The sequence below is a fragment of the Lichenostomus cassidix genome, chromosome 2 (genome assembly GCF_008360975.1).
Source record: "Lichenostomus cassidix isolate B80296 chromosome 2, HeHo_3.0, whole genome shotgun sequence".
NCBI classification, from domain to species: domain Eukaryota; kingdom Metazoa; phylum Chordata; class Aves; order Passeriformes; family Meliphagidae; genus Lichenostomus; species Lichenostomus cassidix.
The window spans coordinates 85,347,661-85,371,564 of record NC_139482.1 but is presented as its reverse complement, the minus strand read 5'-3'; the positions used below and the strand labels follow the sequence as shown (position 1 = coordinate 85,371,564).

Below are 23,904 nucleotides of genomic sequence, written 5' to 3'. Positions count from 1 at the left end.
TAACATACACAGAGCAAATAACTCTGAATTAATGTCACCATGCTCTTGTTACCATCTTCTGTTATGTGGACATAGTGAATATAAAATCTGTCAATGGATGAAATTAGGCTGAGCTAGTTCCCATACCAAATGCTCTACCTCATGTGGTTTGGATCCATTTGCTTAGGATGGATGGTGCCAAAGAACTTAACCATGTACGTAAGTCACCTACAAATCCATTTCTCTTTTGCACTGGTATTTCAACTCCCATTCTGCTTTTGTTTTTCATTTTTATTTCAATGAAAAGAGGAAGATATAGAAAAGACATTAATGCAGTGCAACGAGCAGAAGGTAACGGGAGAAGAAAGGAGCACCCCTCAGCTGCTGCCCTTACCTCTCACTGAGCTCTTCCACACGCTGCCCGTGGCTCAGCACGAAGCTCGACTGCCCGCAGGGGCTGGCAGGGGCTGACAAAGTGCTCTTGACGCTCTGTGCCGAGTGCCTGCGGCTCCGCCGGCGCTCCAGCCCCCGGCGCTCCCCTGCACCAAGGCTGGCTCTCCTCCGGTCCTTGCGCCCGCTGGGAGGAGGCTCTGCACCCTCATCTCCATCTTCGTGCCTCAATGTCACCTGAGAGAGAAAGGAAGGAGGCTGAGGCTGCTGACACATTTGCTTCAGCTACCACAGGTCTTCACACCTAGGCTTAAAAATTTACTGATCTCAACATGACTAACTCCTAGCAGCGTCACTATTTACAGTTATCGCTGAAAGTTGCTGTCGAGCCATTAGTGCAGCGTGGCAGCTCTGATCATGGAATTATATACTGGTGCCTTGCAAACAACACTATAGGGCCTATAACAACACATTTATGTATCCCTTAATCTGTTTGTTTTCTTTTTAATGCAGGACTCAATTTTCAAGGAAGCTGAGGAGTCTTGGACAACTAGTTCTCTCTATTTCCTTCCAAAATACTTAGGTGAAGACTTGGCTTTAGTGAGTTCAACAGGAAAAAACTCCATGCATTAACTGATTCAACATTTCCTCATGTTCAGACATGAAACTTGTAGTGATTAAGTGGATTTTACCATCTAGAGTGTTGGAAATAGCAGAGGACTAAAGCATGGGTGCAACACCAAGTATCTTGAACTATTGCATGCCCTTGATGTGCCATTGTGACACACCTCTAATAGAAGCAAGCTGTTATCTTATGGTACATGAGGGGAGATATCCCTGGCAGAAACAACACAGTTACTAGTGGATCTCATCTGAAATGCAGCCTAACATTCAAGTAATCATTATATGAGAAAGATCCACTCAAATAGGCAGAGGCACAGAAAGGCAATGTGTGTGATCAGAATGCCTATCTTCTCATTTCTATTAGTCTTGTTACTCTGGTAATTCTTACCAGAAGTGATTAAAAAAAAAACCAAAGGGGAAGGTGGGATATCTCTGCTTAGGGTGCCAAATTGGTTTCTGTGGGAAAAAAGAGATTTTTCAGGTAAAAAACAAGATTGGCAGAAAAAAGGAAGAACCTGCGTAGACATGTTTAAATTTATTTTGGTCATCAAAAAAAGGCTGGCACTCAACTAAGTCAACTGCCAGTTCTGCAATTAAGTCTTTCAGTAGCTGCAGCATGCACAAAAAACCCAATCTATGCTTTTAAGATGAATCATCATATTTTCAAAAGGGCTTTATAAGCTGATGCCTCTGATGATAGAATAAGAAAAAAGAGTATTGAGCCCTATCATTCTCTTGTTCCTATTTTGGCCTATTTTGGTTCTTCCTGAAAATTGCTGTATATAAAGCTTAACTCTGCTAGTTAGTAAATAGCATGGGTGCGGAGTTGATGGAGAAAATGGAGAATCAAATGTATCAAATCCTTCGCTGGACTTAGGCAGAGATGAAGTCATTTAATTTCGTCACATTAGAACACTAATTCACATTTACATTACAACTTCAGCCTAAACCTCCTCGCTCCAACACTTCCCAAAGTCTGAAAAGAGGCTAATTATTAAGAAACTGGATATCCTACCCCTATACATAAATGCTTCAGAAGTAGTTATTTTATACCTAGGTGGCAAATGTGGAATCACTCATTACTCCATTGCTGCAAACTGCATAGGATCTGGTCCAGTGTAAACTCATAAACATGGACCTGCTGGATATTCAATTGCAGAACAAGTATTATTTGTGAAGTTGAGCTCAGCTGAACCTTTTTCACGAGCTGAATACTTTTGCACATGGAAAGAACTTCTACTTGCTTCAGAATGTGTAACTAGCTGCTGCAGAAAGGAGGCTAGTAAATGTGCTGGTTTGCCTTGGACTATGCCCCAGCTTTAATATGAAATGCTTTTGCATTAAATGCAGCTATGTCCTGTAGCAGGTCACATACAAATGGGTATCATGATTCTAGGAACCAGATGTTTTTCTTTTAAAATAGAAGAGATAACCAAATTTCACCTAGGTTACATTCCCCCCACTCCTCCCAGCTTTGAAGTTTGCACAAGCTGTAAGATGCATAAAACAGGGCATGTTATGTTACCTCATAAATGTTAAATTGCTCAACTAAGTCCAAGTCTGTTCCTTTCTTGTTCAAGTGTCTCTGTGAAATAGCTTCAATGCCTAGCTCTTCCAGACAGTCCACCACATCGTAGAAAGAGTCTTGATCTGGCAATCCTGACAGCGTCTAAGAATCAAAGGAAAAACATTTAAATCTGTTTGTTTTGAAAAGAATTAAACAAAGGATTGTAAAAGCGGGTGGCAAGTGGTGCTATGTATGATTTCAATAAAATAAAATCCGTGATGTGGGATTAGAGACACTGATAGAAAATAAAAAACAAGTGGCACAGCTTTTAACAAACAACTCTGCGCTGTGTAGAAAAATGAGTAATTGGCAAAACAAATCAATGTTGTTATTTCATACAAAGAAGTATGGAAAATGTGGGTCTTTAAAATACACAATTGGATTCTTCCTGGCTTCATTCAAATACAGATTTAAAAAACAGAGAATGTTAAGCCATCAAACACAAGGATAAAAGCAAAGAGGAAAAAAAAAAGGTTTAGCTAAAAAGAGTAAAGCTCAGTTCCTACTGATTCCTGTAAGTTTAGCCTTAAGAAGAAAAAGTCCAAAGCACAGCTGTGTGATGTCAGGACAGCAGGAAATATCCTGCATCATGTGCCTACCGTCCTCCACATCTGCAGCAGCAGTAATCTTTCCTGAGCATAACTTGTTTTGTACTACAAAGATAGTGAATCCTCTCCTCCCTTTCAAATTAAAAAGTCTTATTAAAGGTACATTGACTCCTTAACTCCTATTCTGGCTTGCTACTGATTTCTAGTCAATTCGTGCTGATTTTTTACTGTTCCTTATCCATGATGAAGAAAAACTAGTTTAATCCTGCACATGTTGAGCAGAAACTACTGAATACACTATGCAACCCACTTGCAGAGCAACACATACCTTGCCACAGGAACCACTCTATGCAGAGCTGCTTCTGCAAAATACCTGAGAGCGCAGGCTGAAAGCAGCACAGTTTTTCTGGATTAGCTCACCAGAGAGAAGTTTACTTTGAAGTAGTTTTCTCTCTCCCATTCAATTAGCTAAGTTATTTATCTATATTCCCAGTAGAGGACAGAAAGAGTAAGGGAAAGAGGTGCAAAACCCAGGTCCTCTCCAAAGAGAGAGGACGGGATCTTCTCATGCCTGGGATGGGATGAACTGCGCTCTGTGAAAGCTGTTTTTCTGGAGCCTGTCTTTTCCAAAGTGGCTCTGAGCAGCAGAGTGAAGAAAAGATTAGCCACTCTGGGCTGCCCTACACCAAGAAGCTTTATATTCAGAAAGCTGGGTGTGCATTACATGGCTAATGAGAGAGAAATGGGCAGCTGACATAGCTGCCTTGTTAAAGCACCTCTTTCCTGTGATGTGATGCACTGAAATATGTGCATCAGCAAGGTACTTTTTATTTAATTTTTTTCTAGCTAAACGCAACGCAGCAGCATTTTGTTCAGTCATTACAGGACTATTGACTGGTGAAATCCAGGAATTCTTAGCAGGAATTCTTAGCACAAACATCAATTAAGTGTTAAGGTTTTATGTTCAGGCTTTAATTAAGAATTTGTCTCTTTTTGGGACAGTATTAAAGCCTCTGTTTAGAACCCACTGAACACTATGAAACTAAAATGTCCTGAACAGTGCTGAAAACAGATACCACATTTGTTTTGTTCCTTCCTAAGCTGACAGCTAGCATTGAGTAAAAATTTGAGGATTCAGTAAACAAAGTTATAACATTGCACATTCAGTGGAGCTTTAATTGGATGTGGAAATTTTATAATAGAAAAGTGTTCAACTATGAGGCTCTCAGTTGCAAATTAAAGGCATAGATAGCAACTATTCTGACCTGAGTGCCTTCGTGCACAGTAAGATTTAATGTTTTATCTGCAAAAGGGTGGAGGAACAGTCAGAGCTTCTGAGCATTTACTTCCAAAAATAACGGGAAATCGTCTTAATGTTGATGTGCAGATCATCCACCTTCACATGTAGCTTTTTTAAAATCCAAGGTAAGACAAGACTGGAAAAACAGCAGCATAAGGTAGCATTTACTGGCAACTGCTTTTGTCAGCAGCCTTTTATTGGTTATTATAATTTTAAATCACACAGCAGTGATAAATCCAATTTTCACTGCATGTTATTGACTAGCACTGGGCAATTGAACTCACAAGTATAGAAGTAAAATATTTTTCCTTTGCACAGTTTGTCATGAAACTCACAGATCCATTGTCAGAGCCTAAAGCATATCAAATTCAATTTCTAACTAATCCAAGGAAGATAACAAAGTTTATACTGGGACTATACAGAACCACAAGTATATGCATTGGGATCACTCTCATCTAAGAGACTCATTAATGCCTAAATCCTCACAAATTAGGAGAGGGTTAATAAAATATTACATAAGTAAATTAGTTAAACATCAACAAAATAGAGGGAGAGGATAAAAGGACTGGAGCAATTCTTATGTCTGGGCAGACGTGTTTTCTGCTCTGTAACAGGAAGGAAAACAGCCTGTAAATGGATACATGCAGAAAGAAAAAGAAGTACAAGTATGCTTCCTTAAGACAAATCCTTCATGAGGACTCTGCCTGCACTGAAAACTTTGTGACATTTCTATGGCTAGAGAAGCTGAAACCATCTGAGCCTTCTTTGTATTCTCTGTGGGGGGAAAAATTACAACTGTTACATGCTGCTTGCTGTTTTCTCTATAATCAAGAAAAATATCCCATTAGAAACATCATAAAGCTGCCCATAGGCCAGATCATAATTATAAGTGTGGATTTGTGGGATTCCTCTCTTCCTTGATCTTCATAACTGCCTTGCTCCTTTCACTGTGAGATGCTTTCTCTTTTTTGTGTTTTCAAAGAACTACCTCCTCCTAAAAATAGTTTTGAATGTATTGAAAAGCTCAGACTAAAGGAATGAACTGCAGGATAATAAAAGAGTCAGCAGGGAACAAAATCTTCAACAAAGTCAAACACCAGGTGGGTTACAACTGCACAAATGATGAAGAGAACTATCTCTGAAAGAGGAATCAGTACATAAAACAATGAGGTGTAAAGCAGAGACATTAACGACCAATCTCCTTGGCTTTAATAGCAGCTACAGACAGAAGCATATGTAATTGGTGATGCTTTTCAGAAAGAATATAGCAGTAAGGGCAGGTGATGTTTTAAACTCAAGAGGAACCTTGCTACCATGGAAGCAGGAGCAAGGGTGACTCTAAGCAAAAGCACAGTAAGATCAGTAATGTCACCAGGAGAGGGTAATCTCTCTTAGGCATATTTTCTGGAAAATATCTGCCATTAAAAAATCATAAAAAAACCCAAAAAACCAAACCAAACCAACAAAAAAAGCAACCCACAATTCCAATCATGTAGCCAAGAGCCCAATAAGCTGGCAGCTTGGTGTATGACCTCCATGCACAAACTCAGAATCTTCAAGTGAATACAATGAGTAATAATAATATTTCCCTAATGCTCTGCCCTATTAAGTATAACCATAAACCACACAGTTATTTTATTTGCCAAGAGTATGCTGGCTTTCTGTGCTCTTTGAAAAAATGAATCTTTAATTTTAGTCCTCCCCCGCTACGATTTGTCTAGGACTAGATGCTGATTTTTAAGGAATTTACACTAATAAATATCTAACTTTCAAGGTCTTTTCATTTTCTCCCTCCAATAGCATAAATGAATATATCAGGAAACATTTGACTTTACTGCAAAAGTGTGACTTGTAAATCCAGTCACCAGAAAATATAAGGAAATAAGAAAAAAATGTAACGTTACTTTTTTAAGCAGAAGCACTCTTACTAGCACTCAGACCTCTTAAATTTATCATATGTAGTTTGCAAAAAAAAAATAAATTAAACCATCTGAACTAGAAAATTGTGCACAACACAAGCCATTGTGAGCATGTGATCTTTTCACCAGCACTTGCTTTCATTCTCCCCCTGGATGATCTGTTGAGTTAGTTTGTCACGTTTTCCTTTAGCACTGCACTGTCAGCGCTGGGAGAGGAGCCTTGTCAGACCACAATTCCACACAACATCTACTAAAATAACAATTCTGCTCCCGGCTGCTGCCTCTGGGTGACTGCAGCACAAGTAACAGGAGTGTGCTGATTGATTACAGCGTGTCCTGCAACTTCTCCATGACAGGTCTCCTCCATCATACACTCTTAAACAGAGAAGTTCATTATACAATTAAAAACACTAATATTATCTGCACCAGTCATGCTAACAAAGGAAACAAACCTTGTTAACCAAGGTCATTGCATAAACCAGTAGCTCCGTATCAACCCCATCCTTCTCCTCCAGAATCTCCATGATGTTGGACCATGGCTTGGCTCCTAGAGGAAAAGCAGAAACTATTGGTTAAGGTGACCAAAACAGAAAGCTACAGCAGCAACACTCATCCAAGAAGTAGCAGAAGTTGGAATATGTGGCCAGGTGAAAGTTCAAGCAGAAAAATCCAGCTTTGGATTTTTCTGGAAAACAGGCTCTCCTGCTTCTCTGAGAGTGAAGTTAATGTTGACAGTGAAAAATACAGTCCAGTCTATTGCAGGGATATAAAATATGGCAGGTGGACTCTCTCCAAAGGTACCAACTTCTCTCCCTCAATGACGAAGGAAGCTTTGTTAGCACAGTGTGATTGACACAAAAATTCTAAAAATCAAGTGAGAGGAATTTTACCCAGCCTATCATAGTTCACATAGGTTTTGATAAATCTTCAGCAGAGACCTACATGCTGTGCTTTCAGTGCGCCTGCTGCTCCAATTTCTAGTGCTATTGCTGAGTTGTGCTGCATTAAAGTAAGTCAGGTTAACAAAACATAGTGGCAGAGAAACAGTTTTCTCAAATTACAGGTTATGTGTCTTGGATAAAAGCAATGATCAATAAGGGGAAAAGATTTTTGCTGTGGTTCTTTCTCAAATTATTTTAATAGGAAACCTACCTACATAACTTTCAAATTCTCTCATTTTCCACTAAGAAAGGTCAAAAATTGTGCTCTTAGTTATTTGGTTGATTTGCATGTTGATTTGAATTTTCATATTTCTCTGACTGCAAAACTATTAACAGTTTAGTGAGTTATTGTGCAAAAAACATCAGGCAAGCAACATGCCACCCAGACTCAGCTTCTTGTGTGGAAGGTACCTTGTAAAACTGTCCTATTTCACTTGACTGAACAGCAAGATGGTTGCATTTACCAAATTTTATCTAGGAAAACTGAAATACGTAATGGAAGACTGTAATTCAGTGTTTTGTTTGGAGTAAAGTTAAAGGTGAGGACTAAGCAGAGAGCTAACCTTAGCCTAGAGAAATACTCAATTCAACTACACAAACATAACTGTGACAGTCTTTCAATTTCAGAGGGAAACACAGAGCATTCCAAAAGTCCACATCCCCCAAACACCATAAAGACAATGAGAGTTTGAGTATAATCAGGCAGCAAAATGCAGAAATGCCATCACAGCCACCTGTTGCTGACTGATCAGTCACCCCGAGGTCTAAACTCTGCATTACCCTATAACAGCCCTTGTTTATTAAAGATGATATCTTACATGTGCCCTGCTACACAGACATCAAATCTCTGCTAACCAAGGATTTGCATTGTCGAGGCAATGGCAGTGTGCTGTGTGGAAAAACCCGTCTACAAGTGAATGTGCAGACAGCAATATTTCTCCTGTTTTCTACCCCCTCAGACAGTCTCTGATCTTTACTACTGAATAATAAATCAGGGCTTCTTTATCTGAAACAAAATCACAGGAGGAAGGAGATTCACTCTCAGGTCTCCAGAAGTATTTATGTGCATTACTAATTAAATGCTGATTCAGATACATGTCTGTAATGGAAATACACTAGACACCTCTTTATCAGATTCTCCATATTGCCACATATTTTGTGCCGTGTAGGTTTAAAAGTCACGTGGAACAAATTTACTCAGCTTGCAAATGATATATGATCAGCAGGAATGATATTCTGACTACAAAAATGTCTTCCTGTGGTTTCCAGTGAAAAAAAAGAGAAATTGAAGGAAATGGGAAAGAGAAACAAAATGGGGAAATCATGCAAGTATGACTTATAACAATGTCATTTTGGAAAAAAGTGAGTTGATAACAACATAAAAAAAATAAAAATAATCCGCTGCATTATTCTGTGAGAGTCCTTTATTTTTGCAGGCAGGTTCTACTCTTATTGGGACAATCCTGGTTTGGTTTTTTAGACAGCATCCATGTGGTTTGTTTCCTTCCCCTGAATGTCTCAATACTTCTTCATTATCATAAAAGAATAATTTCATGGTCACCTAGCTGCTTTCCTGCAAGGATGATATATAATTTTATTCTACCAATGCTGCTTTTTTAAAACAAGTTTTAAAAATTGTTGATCAGGCACACTTACTAATAAGGCAGCCCCGTAATAGCTCATCTATGTTTCAAAGGCTTTCTTTATGCTGCTGCTATTAAACTTCCAAAATCTAGGCTTAAATTCCAAATTCTTCATCTATTCCATAACTACAGTCAAGAGGAGGCAGTACCATCAATGACTTTGATAGAGCTGCTCCAATTTGTACCAGGCTAAACCTTTCTTTTCAAATGCTGTTTTCCCAATTATGCTCTCAATCTGAACAGCCAAGAAGTGAACACGGATATAGCCCTAAGGCCGTCTGCCCATCATGGGATGAGGCCATTCTGCTGTGGAAGTTGCACCATGACTGCTGTCTTTGGGTTAATATTCCTTGCATATATATAATGAGAACCTAGACTTTCCAACCTATGATCTGTACAGCATGGGACATGTGCAGAGCCAGCTCAGCTCCCCCTCTCAGAGCTCCCACTTCTACTCTCAGCTCCCCTCCTCCAGAGCCTGTGCAGTCCAGTGTGCTTAAAGTGAAAAAAGACCTGTTCAGACTGAGATCATGATGAGGAAAATAGCATTTGAAAAGAAAGGTGTCATCTGGTACATGCTGGAGCAGCTCTGCCAAAGTCATTAGCACTGCCTCCTCTTGATTCTAGTTAGGGAATAGGTGAATTTTGTCCTTCACCAGATCCTGATGTAGAGAAATGATGATGTCAAAGAATGATGATGTAGCATCCCAGTGATTTTTCTGGGAGCAGATGGGGAAGTTTCCATAACATTACGACTTTTGTGGCAAAATTGATGTGAGTGATGAAAGAGGCTCAGTGAAGTGAAACAGCAGAGATCGAGTTTTGTGCGTGTTCTCCTGCCTTCTAATGGGTAAAATGAGAACTGCTCGACTGCCCTTCAGAGGCTTGTCACTAGGAAGAGCTCTTTATCCCAGCTATTCTGACAGGAAGGATGGAGTCTCAGCTCTGATGCTACTTGCACTGTTATGAGTAACCATGCATGGTATACTGGCAAAGAACAATGAGGTTGCAAAAATTAAGCTGGTATTAAATTAATACAAAAAATAAAATTATTTTTTGAATAATACTGCCCCCTCTTTTAAGTCCCAGTCTTTTGTCAGTTTCCTCTTTAAGTGTTTTTACATATTTATTTTAATGCTGTTGTTCATGTCATACACAAAATCTTGACATCACAACTACAAAGGATCTGCACAGTTAGTATAAAGCATGAAATATCTTGGACAAGGGCAGAACCTTGCATGAGAACTGCCACCAAGCTAGGGACTGCCTGTCTCCAGCAGCTATAGGATGGAAAGGCACTTTTGGAAAGACCTTGACATCTTGTACTCCTGGCTATTTATATATGAATGAACTTACATGCTTCCATTGTACCTACAGTATGTGCATTAATTTAGTGGAATCTAACTATGAATGAAATGGCAGGAAAAGCAGAGAACTGATAATGAAGGCCATTTGGCTTTAATCTCTGTCCTAAAATATGCTTGTGATAAAGAAGCCCTAGACAGAAGAGTGCAATGTCAGCTCTGCTTTCCAGAGCCCGTGCAGTCTGGTATGCTTAAACTGAGATGAGACCAAATTCCTCTGGGGTTCTGAAACAAGAAAGGGTGGGAGAAGGGGGGAGCTAAATGGAAGTGTAAGTAGAAGTTAATTCCTACATGATGAGGGCCATGCAGTTATTCACTTATAGTCTGCTTGTATCTCAGAGTAAAGCCAGTACTTCCGTGGATCTTTGTAGTTCAGTTTGCATATGGATGTATCCACACATGGAAACCACAGATGGGATCGCTTTGAAACCAGGCTGAGTTAATATGGGATTCTTTATGTTAATCATGTGTGGTACATATGTTGAAGAATTATGTCATATCTCATCACCTTGTATGTACATGAAATATTGAACTTTTATCAAAGCAGTGCTAAGCTTAATTACATACCTGCAAGATTTATGAGAATGGCTCAAGAAAAGGCATACTGCTTTTTGTTTTCCCTGTTTTCTGTTTTGTTACAACTGTCATTAAAGGCAGGTAGTTCTCAGTTATAATCCACTAATTAAAAATTATAAATTAAAACATGGAACATCCACAGCTAAAAGTGAAGGGAGACACTGTCTCCCACAGCGTTCTTCTGGAGAAACAGGCTGCTCATGGCTTGGGCAGGAGCACTGTTCGCTGGGTAGAAAACTGGCTGGATGGCTGGGCCCAGAGAATGGTGGTGAATGAAGTTCAACGGGCAGATGATCACTAGCAGGGCTCCCCAGGGCTCAGTGTTGGGGCCACTCCTGTTTAATATTGTTATGAATGACCTGGATGAAGGGATTGAGGGCACCCTCAGTCAGTTCGCAGGCGACACCAAGTTAGATGCGAGTGTCGATCTGCTGGAGGGCAGGAAAGCTCTACAGAGGGATCTGGACAGGCTGGGTCATTGGGACGAGGCCAACTGTATGAGGGTCAGCAAGGTCCTGGCACTTGGGTCACAACAGCCCTGTGCAGTGCTACAGGCTGGGGGCAGAGTGGCTGGAAAGCTGCCCAGAGGAAAAGCACCTGTGCATGCTGGTCAACAGCAGCTGAACATGAGCCAGTGTGTGTGTCCAGGTGGCCAAGAAGGCCAATGGCATCCTGGCCTGAATCAGGAATAGTGTGGCCAGCAAGACAAGAGCAGTGATTGTCCCCTTGTACTTAGCACTGGTAAGGCTGCATCTTAAATCCCGTGCTCAGTTTGGGGCCCCTCACTACAGCAGAGACAGTGAGGGGCTGCAGAGAAGGGCAACAAGGCTGGTGAAGGGTCTGGAGTACAAGTCTTATGAGGAGAAGCTGAGGGAGCTGGGGTTCTTTAGCCTGGAGAAGAGGAGGCTTGGGGGGACCTTACTTCTCTTTTCAACTCCTGAAAGGAGGCTGTAGCCAGATGAGGGTTGGCCTCTTCTCCCAGTTAACAAGCTACATAATGAGAGGAAATAATCCCAAGTTGCATCAAGGGAGGTTCAGACTGGATATTAGGAAGAATTTTTTCACCACAAGGGTTGTCAGATTTTGGAACAGACTGCTCAGGGAAGTGGTGGAGTCACCATCTCCAGAGGTGTTTAAAAGATGAGTAGCTGCAGCTCTGAGGGACATGGATTAGTGATGAACTTGGCAGTGTTGTGTTAATGGTTCGAATCAATGGTCTTAAAAGTCTTTTCCAACCAAAATGACTCTGTGACTCTATTACATTGATGACCTAAAAAGGGAACTAAATATAAAACCAGAAAAAAAATCTCTTAAGGAGCTAAGTACAACTGCTTAATGAAAATAATTTTAAAAAAGGGAGAAGGAAAAACTGGGTATTTGGGCTAAGTTTTTTGCAAGAGTTCATCCACTGAAGCACAGGTATCAGAATTCCCATAACACCTCTCATCATACTCCTAGCATATGCTCATCTAAGTACATGCATCAGTTTTTTTAAGTCTTATGTTGTTACTTAAGTTGTTTCATTACTTTGGGGGATTTAAACAACTGCCTAAGGCTGTTCTACAGATACAGAAGGGAATACTTTGTTTAGGGTCATCCTTTCTCTCTTCTCTTCAATGAGGTTTACTATCATGTTAGTAGATATATGGCACTTTGAACATATTGAGAATACCAGTGAGCTCAGAAAACTGCGGAAATACTAAGAATGACTGAAAAAATGAGTCACAGTCCTCACAAGTACATGAATATTGTAATTACATTTATGCTTATGGCATTGTAAGGTTTACTGGTTTTAATTCAAAACAGAAAGCCAACCTGCAGAGTTCACTGGTTTTGAATTGCCCCTGCCTGCTTCCCTGCTGTAAGAGACAATTTGGATTTTTTCAATACATTCAGATAACTGCAAGCAATATCTGGCTTCTTTTTCCTATTTCTGCCACCACCTTTCTCCCCAGCCCCCAACATTTTCTTGTTTTACTTTGACCATATCAAGTCTCTCAGACAAGTTCAGTATGGAGGCAGTTGCTCCACAGAGAGACCCTTGCTTTCAACCTCCATGTCTGAGACCACAACAATGGATCTCCTAACCTCAAAAACTCTCCTTGAGGCAAAGGAATGTTTTGCATCAAGAGAGAATGCCCCAGGAGCTTAGCGATGGCTTTGTGGGAAGAACAAGAAAGAACCATTTTTGTTCTATTTATTTGTAAAAAATACAGTATACATATTCAAGTATTTTTCATGAGCCTGAAGGGTAACAGATTGCATGGTATAATATCTGCTCAAGGGCTTTATTTTAATGTAACAACAGATGGTTTTGCTTTTACTATAAAGCCTGTACTATTACTGACCTCGTCTTTCTCTTCAAAGGGATTACACTGATTAGATATCATTTTCTCTTCTAAATCAGACTGCTGCTTCCCAGAAGGAAGTCAAAAGATGGCCTTGCCCAAAGTAGCCTCTGAGGTCTGAAGATACAGGGGAGGTTAACTTTGCATGTGGGTGCAAGGAAGGGACAATGACTGGTGTCCCAGGAGGGAATTGAGTTCCTCAGCTTTTCACTCTTCACTTTCCCGTTTTAATTAATTCTTCAAACATTCTGAGAGTATATGAATATTTAAAATATGCTTTTAAGAAAGTAAGGGTTTATTACACAAAGCAAGCATTAATGGCAGCAACTCTAGAACCACTGAAAGCAGTGATAAAATGCCACCTTGATCTCAGGGCTGTTGGGATTTTGCAACCCCTTGGTAAATCTACTCACCTCTCTTCTCATCCACAGTAGATACTGCCTGGATCAAAAGCGGTGCATTGGATTCTGTGTACTCCACAAACACCAGCAGCAGCTTCAGTGCTGTCTTTACCACCAGGCGAAACTGGAAGAAAAGAGTGCAACTTGTCATTCCGCAAACCACAGCATTCCCAGATGTGCGAAATGACACTGGGCAAGCGGCAAGCACAGCAGTCCACATCTGGGAATAACACACAAATGGAAGAGACTAAGCTGAGACAGCACTGAAAAAATGAAAGGTAGTCAGCTGGTTGAGAATTTCATTCACTGGACAGTGCTCTCCTAGGGAAGTCCCAGCAGTGAATGAATCCAAATGAAAGCTTAATACTGCCACATGTAACAAATGCAGTGGGTTGGACATCCCACCTCTGCATATGCCCAACATTGCTGCTCAAAGCTTGATGCACACACAACCTACTGAGCTAAGAAAGCATATATTTCTTTATTTATCAACACATTTATTTCATCCTGTTGCTCTAAGCCTTTAATCCTGTCAAAATGCTGTATGATTATTTCCTTCTTGTGCTTTCTGCGCTTTCATCTCTTCTTATAATGCTACTGTTTGATACCTAAATTATTAAATAGATTGTTCTTCACTATTAAACTTGGGAGGAAGTGTGTTTAATCTCCAACCATCCCACGCTGTCATGAAACATGTGATTTACTGGAAGTGAGCATTCTGCCTGCAAGTCTTCAAACTCAGTTTTTCATACATCCTTAGGAGTGAGCATTCATCAAAGACTCAGCATTGGTAAAATGGATCTACTAGAAATCAATAGCCAAACTCTATCAAATTCACCACAGAGCACCTGTTTCCAGAGAGGATCATTTGACTAAAAGAGCTGAGAAAAAAATTTTAGGGATAATCAAGTATGATAACTTGGCATGTGAAAAAACAGCTCTTTACCTAAGGGAAGGATTTTTTAAAAGGCAGGGCTCTATATGCTGAGAGGGCTTTTACTGTGAGAATTGATTCCAGGTCAAATTTGCTATACTCTCAATCTAAATAAAGTATTATTATGCAGTTTCTGTCAATATGGGCTAATTCCCATTCCCAAATTTTATTTCCTCTCAACACAGTTCTCCTAACAAGAAAAAAAATATTATTAATAACTTCATAGAGGCACACATGGTGACAAGACTGTCTACATTCTGAAAAAAGACTCCAAGTGCAATAGGTGTAGACTCAAGCTACTGTGTTGATACAGACACTCAGAGATATACTGGAGCTCCCTTGAAGGTAATGAGCTAAAATGAAACTTGCTGCTATTTATACACAGTTTAGTGTCAACAGTCATCCAGCTAGTTTCCCCAGTTTCTTGGGGTTTATTCACTTATACAAAATTGAGCTTCATGCATCTATGAGCACTATAAGCAATGCAAAATATTCTGCTGTTGAATCTAGACTCTTTCAGGCTTGATGTGTTATCAAATGGTTTAATCTTAGGGCTGACAGCCTGGAAATCCCAGTGACAAACCTGACCAAGTCCCTTAAGACCACTGGTTAGTCTAATTTGCAGTTATACTGCTGCAGTGATACTTCATAGATACATGGGGTAGTCAAATTGAAGGAAATTGAAACCAAATAACACAAATCACTTCCCCACAATTGCACTGTACATCTGTGTATTTGCCTGTCAGGCCAATACCATGGTGTTTCTGGTCTGCAATGGCATTCCCCTTAGGAATCAAGTTCAATTGTTTAATAGACATATTGAAAGAATTTCCAAAAAGTCTCCACCTTTTTTGGAAAGTTACTTTGTAAAATAGAAGTTATACCAGATTACTATAAACTATGTTAGCATTAACATACTTCCCAGATAACCATTTACATTTAACCTTCTAATCTGATCAGGATTCTTTCCTTAGAAAGGAATGCTTAGATATTGCTTTTGATGGTTCTTAAAACCTCAACTCTTGGCTACGTGGTGACAACAGGATGCATTTACACTTGAAGTGCTGCATGGCAAAGTTCCCATACATTTCCATTTGACAGCAATCAGTGGGGGACACACCAGGCTTAATTCTGTTTTTGTAAATCTCCTTTTCTTCCAGGAAGAAGAACCTTTGGCAGTACCTTTGCTCAAAGTGTTGCCTGCTGGCCATGACAGCTGCTGCAATAAGGAGCTGGTTCCTATGCACCTGCCTTGATGCAAATCCTGTGAAGCCTCAGGGCAGCCCAAGCAGTTGCACCAGACCAAGGCTCAAGCTGGCTGATTTTGGGTGCTGTCTGCAGCTATCAGCTTCCTGTGCTTAACAAGCTAACAGATGGTTTTGTAAGGAATAAATGCCACTCAGAAGCAGCCCCAGAGAAAAAGAATTATTAGAAAAGCTAGGTTTTCCTTGCCATTTAGGTACTAGAAGGACACTAAGTTCAGTTCGTCAATCTGCAAATTTTCAGGGCTTATCCAGCTCCTCACTGTTTTATCCAAAATAGTCAATCAGCCCTGGAAGTGGAGGTGTTTCCTACTGAAGGTGCATACCATGGCTGCTTTCTGCTTGCATCAGCACAAACACTAGCTTTGAGAAAACCTGCATTTAAAACAATGCTGTTTCTGCTTAATAGAAAATGGCATTTGTGACTCCTGAGGGCACTTTTAAGCCTGCCTGCTGCTTTGGACACTTTGGGCAAGGACAAAACCAAAACACTGCAGTCCTAGACTAAGCTGCACAATGCCTATACTGGGGATTTACCCAGCTACCCATGACCCACACAATCTTTGTGCTCATCCACAATCTCTGTGCTTTTCAAAACTTCCTTAACAGTGCTTCCTGGCAGTAGCAGGCAATCACTGAGCAGCTGCACTGCCCCCAGGAAACTGAAGTCTTCAGTCAGCCAAAGCCTCTCCAAGACACCTGATAGCCTGTCCCACCCAGATGCCAAACCAGTGCAGAGTGCTGGACACTAACATGCTCACACTAAAATCAGCTCTAATTATCCACCATGGCACCAAGAAGTCCCTGAAAGGTCTGTTCAGGGATACCTGGTGACAGAAGCAGGGATACCTGGTGACATGTGAAGCACAGTGAATATTTTTATGTGGCCCCCAATACGATGTCCTATCTGTTAAATGTTCACTTCATGACCACCTGTGGTTCTGAAGTTCCCATTTATGATTATTTGACTGTCAAAGTGGGAGATCCTCCCAGCTTCCTGAATGAGTTCTCAAATGTGTTTGCAGAGCATACCTTTTAAACTAATTAGATAGCTACACTGCAAATAAAATAACTACATCTCAAAACTGGGAGGTTGTAAAACAGGACAAAACAGCAGCAATTCATCAATTTTCTTGCTTCTCTTTGTGAAGTCATGGTAGTTTTTGCCAGCCATTATCATTTTATTTCATATGATTTACCCAGATGGCACAGAAATGGGAGCAATAGAAACAAGTTTCATATTTCATTCATGAGTAGGTGAATCACTAATAATTTGAATCACTGCTAAAAACTTCATGAAAGCTTTTAGGACTGTTTCTGGGATTATTTTCTGGTACTCATTTAGTATTGAAGAGGGGACCAACTGCTAGTCACAGTTTTGTTAAAATGCACAGGCCAATCACACTTCTACTTCAAACAAGATTAGAAAGGCAACAAAAGATGTAGATGTGCTAGCTCAAAAAATGTCCTGTTATCATCACTTTGCAAACATTGGTTGTTCTAACGAAATCCAAATTTCCATCCTAAACATTGATGCTTAGTTGAAAAAGAAGGCCCGTTGAAGCAATATGCACACTCACTGGCTCAGTAAAGTCATGTTTTAACAGTTTTGAGATGAAATCAGGATTCTTGAATAGCCAAACATTGAAGCATTGAAAACTATATTATGCTAGAAAAGAAAGCTCATGTTGTGTTTTTGTATCATGTGCAAGCCAATTTATAGAGAGGAAATGATGTTAGCATCTTCTGGCTAAAGATAAGAATAAGCCAGCAACCTAAAAAGAAGAAAAATTATAAACCTTTTCCCTCTGACTCGCTTTACATTGTCCAGTGCAGTTTGGCAATCCTTTTCCTTTTTATGCTTTTATATTTAGACAATTACAGACTCAGCTAAGGACACCACACAACAGGCTGCAAAACTCATGTCTCATGGAAGGGCTTATCCCAGTTGTTAATCACTTGTCTGGAAAGGCTTTAGCCTTTACAAGGAATGTTGTCACAAAGTTCATTGACTTACAGACCAAAGCAATATTTGTAGAGTTCAGATTGAAACATTCAAGATTAAATTATTTTTCCTTTTAGAAGGGAAGAAAGAAAAGATAAAATTGAATAAAAAATATTTTGCTTGGGGAGATGTAGCGGCTTTTGATTTATGCTATTCAGATTTAAAGGAGAAATAGGCACTGGATTCTTAAATAAAGATTTACTACAGGCAAATCCTCTGCAACCTAATCCAGGTGCAGACGTGGACTTACTATAGGCCATATACTCATCCTCTTGGTAGGATACAGCCAGGCAGAGCTGCAGCTAAGGAAACCCTGGTGCAACCACTGTTCAGCCTGCTGGGAGAGGTGCACAGGGAAGCTTGAACCCTTCTTTCTTGTGGGGTGCAAAGATACCCCCAAGTTCAGATCTAGTGCTGCAGGAAGAGCCCATTGGCATTCCACCAGCACCTGCAATGCAGCTCAATTTCATGTTTCACAAGGGGATAAAATCATCTTCTGTTAACAAAAGGAGGAAAGATCTTCCCGGAATGGAAGCTTTTATATACATATTTTAAAAAAATACATTATATATATAATGTATATATATCTATATAAAACCACTATCATAATAAAAAACAAATGTAATATATAATAATAATACTTTAATATTATTAATAATATTATAATGGTGATATTATAATATATAATATTATAATATATTGCTTTCCTTTGTAATAATTAAGAAAAAGGAAACATAAATATTGAGCTTGAGAGAATCTCAGAGTAATAATTTAAGTTGGAATGGCCCAAATACAATTTTCTTTATCTTAGGTGAAAAAATCCAGTTCACTTCCTCATACACCACGTGCTCTACCCCATCTCACCACCATGGTGAACCTCTGCTGGACTTGCTCCAGTAGATAAATGTCTGTTTCACACTGAGGAGCCCAGCACTGGACTCCTGACCTCCTGGTGCAGGCTTATCAGTGCCAAACAGGGAGAGGCACTTCCTTCAGCTCAGTGGCTACACTCCCACCAGCCCAGCCTGGGGTGCATTTGACCTTCATTCATACAAGTGCCCACTACTAACTCCTGTTTCAATTCATATTCTCTTATTCAGAATGAGTAGACAGAATCAAATGGTGTGATGCTAAAAGAAACACCTGTAATTTTCCCTGATTTTAAGAAGAGAAGGGGTAATGGCTTTAAACTGAAAGAGAGTAGACTTATATGGAGAAGATGAAATTCTTCTCTGTGAGGGTGGTGAAGCATGGGAAAAGGTTGCTCAGAGAGCTTGTGGATGCTCCATTCCTGGAAGTTTTCAGGGCCAGGTTTGATGGGGATTTGAGTAAACTGGTCTAGTGGAAGCAAACCCAGGGGCAAAGGGGTTGGAACTAAGTGATCTTTTCCCAACCCAAACCCTTCTATCATATAATTCTATGACATCCCACTATTTTTTAATAAATATTAATTTTTCTCAAATCTCTGGAACAATGTCATTTAGGTATTTCACAAGCTGTTCACCTGTATATATGCAAAAGGATGTCTTCACTGCATCCAGCATCTTACTGAACCTTTCCCTCATCTGCCCTGCAGGAAGCCAGCCAAGAGCTCCAGCACTGAGTGCACGAGCAGGAAGAGCCACCTCTGATGTGATGACCAGAGCTCAGCTATCTCACCAGCATGCATCGCTGGCTAAACATCAGAAAGAGCCTTAACACCTACAGCAAGAGGTTTGGAAATGTGCTGTCCAGAGTGCTTACATAACCCAGACAAAACTGGGGCTTGGGGTGTGAAACAAGCATGGGGAAAGACATCAGTGGGTAAAACATCTGAAACTCCCTAATACTAGGACTTGCAATTGCCTTATAGAATATAGAAACAATCCAAGCTTTTTATAGTCTCTCTCTTCACCAAAACTGACATTGTAGGTCAGTTACTTTACTCCAAAAACAGGTGACAAGTCTATTTAGTAATTCAGTTCCTTTTTATTCATAATTCCTGATGGCAGGAATGATCACAAGAATGAGCTGCTTCTGTGTCACCTAAGCCAAGCATTTCTAATCAGCCTTATTTTCCATCAGAACCTCAAGGCATTGTCTTTTAAGGATGCAAAATTTAGAAATTCAAATAACCTACAGAATATCAAAACTTTCTAAATGAGTGCAACCTTCCTTACCAGAAGAAAAAAAGAGTTCATATGTGCTGGGACCCTAAAAGCTGCTTATGAACTGCAATGAACACATGCCAATTCCTCCACTTTCTTTTCAGAGAGGCAGCATCTGCTCAAGTCACAGGGTGTGCATGGCACAGGGAGGATCACAAAGCTGGGAAGCAACAGTTAAATACAGTATGCATGAAGTATATGAATAACCCCATTCTAGGTACTAAATATTGTGTACATCTGGGCATTTTGTATCATTAGGGATGTAACTATTAAACAATCTATGTTTCTGTGGGCTGGTGTACCAATAGAACAAATAAGAATGCATGTGATGCCATATCTGTATTTTAAGCAATGAGATTTTTATAAGTTCAAGTATATTATAACAATGCTAGATCTCATTTTAATATTCAGCCATTTTGCTCAAATCTTCGAAGAGGGATGCTTAAATTGGGCAAATGAACTTTTGTTAAGTGCTTTTCAAGATCAAGACTGAAGGTGTGAAAGGAGTTAGACTGAGGTGAAAATCCCTATAAGCTTAGATGCAAGATGTTCCAAAATCATCAGGTAAACAACAGTCTTTTTATTCTGAATGTTAAGTTTTTTCCTCCGCAAAATGTGTAATGCTAGGAATGGCAGAGAAATACATGCATTTACTATTCCAAAGATGAAGCTTCTCTGAACTTTGTAAATCTATTGGGTAATAATTATAAGTTCTGCACACTGTTACAAATGTGGTGTGCATGTGTCATTTATCTGTGATGAGACTTCTGACATGAAGAGAAAGAAGGTCATTAAAAAGAAATTTATCTGGCCTACCAACAAAACATAGGGATGAGCAAATAGTGATTAGTGAATGGTCAACAGGAAAAAAAAAAGGCTCATGTCTGGAAATTATTATTTACACCATCAATCACGGTCCAGAAGAAGAAGGGGGAAATATGAAAAAAAATCTGTACACAGAAGCAGGCAATTCATACAACAAATCAAAGCATACTGCAGGCCAGAGTGGCTCTCAGATGACTACATGCAATTCTGATGGGAGTTTTGAAAGAATATGTTCAGGGTAGAAATCAGGCCTGTGTTAAGTCATTTCTAATGAACTACTGGTGCAACTGCATTTCTCTTGCAGCAATAGCCACATCATACAGACACTGAATAAACCTAAGGCTGTAGTGCTTGGAATGAGACACGAGATACTACAGGGCTTTTTGAGCATTCGCCTCTCCTCCTTTTGGAACATCACTGACAATCTTTAAGAGGTGAGGAAGTGATTTTTTCCTCCCATGAAGTAGTCTAAAATGACGTTTTTCTTTGTTTTATGACAGGATGAATGAAAGAAAGACCATTCACAGCTCTCCAGGACAAAGTGAGAGCAATCTTGTTCTGCTTTTCTCCCCTACAACCAGACCAATCCCAGCAGTGTCTCCCATGAGAACTGCTGACTGTGTAAAAATGACATGTAATTATTAAGATAGAAAGGAGGACAGGGTAGGACTTGGAGATTAGAGGACATAAAAGGATTAAACTTCTTTACTCTCAGGTGACTCCTGAGCTGGTGTCCTTGCACCTTTGTCAGGGGCCCAGCCACAGGCCGATTAGGTGTTACACAGTTTTGAGAGCCTTTCTATGTTACTCTTTCAGATATTGCTGAAACAAAAGGGTTTGGTTTCAATTAAAGTTTTAGTTTTTTCCATTGCAAAACACAAACCAAAAATATTTCACTGGAAACTTGCCATCAGCCTGTGTCCAGACCAGGCATTATGCTTTGCTTGTAAAGATTTACACTCAGATTTTATTTTCCTTCTCTCTTCAAATTGTGCTGTTTCATTGTATTTAATATGTTGATTCTTTTATTAACCATCCCCAAATACTGGTGTCTTTTAGGGCTCCAGGCAAATAAACACTATCAGCACCTCTAGAACTGTCTTCTCTGTCTGGATAAAGATTGTGACTGAATTATCTTAAATAAGGTATAAAACACTTAGCTTGAGAGAAACCACAGTAACATGAGAATCAATTTCTGGTTAAACTCATGCTTGTGTGTAATGTGCTATCAAACATGATAAGGAACAGACCTCTTTATTCGCGTTTTATCTTCTACAAACATACACCTTATTTACATATAGCATCAGTTTTGTAGCATTTTCCTGTTATGGATCATAGAGTAACACTGTCTAGTAAAAGTCTGTTCTTTTCATTAGATAGCAAAATCTTGGTTGGGCACCTACTAGACTAGCTTTATGCAAAACCACCGCCAACAAAATATTATGAAATGTATAATGTCATTCTAATATAACTTAGCATCTGGAAACATACTGTCTGACTAGGCCATTTTTTGGTAGTTCCTGCAAATGCATGACCCGAAGGTCTATAGGTCACAGTCAAACCAATTTAAACCTGACAGGTCTTTAGGAATTAGTCATATGTCTATTAAATAAAATGTGTATTTCTGATCAGCAGAATAAATGAAAAATAACAATGTTTCTCTGGAACACTACCCTGATGATCTGTTCAGCAATGGATATAACAGTGAGATTTCATGTTTTGGTAACAGTAAGTTAAGTAGATAATAAGCAACAAGATTTGAAACCACACAGAATCAGAATTCCGTATTAGAAATGAATTTGCAAACTAAAATCAATCACAAGAATGGAGTTTGTGTGCCTACATAGGGGAAATATGATTAAGGCCATTTGGGACCTCTTTTTTCCTTTCTTATGACCAAGGAGTTACATGCTGGCTTTCCCACCCACCCCCTAAATTGATGTATGATATTAGCCTTGAACTATGCTGTCCTCAACAGATGGTCATTGGGCTGAACCTCTGGTGACCGGAAAAGTTTGAGAGATTGGCAGTTTCAGCAACTTCTTTTCCTTGGGCAGGGCCAAGTTGATATTTCCTTAGCTGTGTTTAAAAAAAAAAAAAAAAAAGGGAGAGAAAAAGATTTTTTATGAACTTAATTGCAGATAGGACTTTATCTTCACTCCCTACTCCAAAATCCCTTTCATATGACACTCTTAGCTTTTGTTATATTGCTGAATGACATCGTGGTTTGTGAAAACATCTAATGTAATATAAAGTCACCTTACTCAAGCAATTAATTTTAAAGAGAGAAGGGATTCAATAATCTGTTACTAAGGTAAGTTATCTAATGCAAAGCATTTAAGGATCTGAAAGCCATTGACAATTAAGTAATGTCAAAGTTCTATGATGCATGCTGTGATTTATCACATTTTATGTACAGAAAAGCTGGAGTACTGTGCATTTAAAAGGCAAACAGAAGGTGTAACGTCACGTCTTGTCTCTCCTTTTTTTAGTCTCCAAGTAAATTCTGTGTGTGTTTTCAGAAATACTTTAAATTCCAAATGCAGTCTTTAAGTCAAATTACTACTGTATCATTTTCTTGAGTGATTAAAAATTATGTAGAAGGAAGTTCACTTGCTCCACATCAATTTTCCATACCAAACTAGTTTCTTCCAAGACCCACTCCCTATCATAGTCAGACCTCTGATTTAGATAGGCTGGCGACCCGAAATTTCCTCATGACAGCAGCAGAGAGTGCTTCTCAAGCTTCAGACCTGCAGTATGTTTGATATGGGAACTGTGTACAAAGCAGCATATAATAACTTCAGTCTCTTCAGGACAGTAATTTTCCTCCTGCCCAATGCACAGAGTGGTTCAAGTGGAGCTCTGAGGTTACCCTACCCCTGATTGTGAAAGCCATCACCAATACAATGAATGAATTATGGTCAAAGCCAGAGGAAAATGGAGAAATAAGGAAACTGTTGAAGTACTTTGTCTTGGAGCTTCTTTACAAAATAAAACCCACTCAAACACACAACAGCCATGAGGAACACAGCATTTTCACCCTTGTTTCCTTAGGCAGCTGTGCTCTCCCTCCCACTGCCTACTTCTGGTCTCTTCCCTGTAACTATGGGATCCATCTGCCCACTGCA

The 23,904-nt window shown here is 39.6% G+C and overlaps 1 protein-coding gene across 12 annotated transcripts in view; it reads right to left on the bottom strand.

Annotated features, from left to right (window-relative positions):
• FHOD3 (formin homology 2 domain containing 3) overlaps positions 1-23,904 on the bottom strand; it is a 374,055-nt gene that overhangs the window by 109,154 nt on the left and 240,997 nt on the right. For all 12 annotated transcript variants that reach the window (XM_085052233.1, XM_085052234.1, XM_085052240.1 and 9 more), the window contains exons 7-10: positions 13,613-13,724; positions 6,780-6,874; positions 2,519-2,662; positions 374-606 (exon numbers count right to left, since the gene is read on the bottom strand). In XM_085052233.1, the coding sequence (XP_084908359.1) occupies positions 374-606; positions 2,519-2,662; positions 6,780-6,874; positions 13,613-13,724 (584 nt within the window). The remainder of the gene's footprint in view (positions 1-373; positions 607-2,518; positions 2,663-6,779; positions 6,875-13,612; positions 13,725-23,904) is intronic.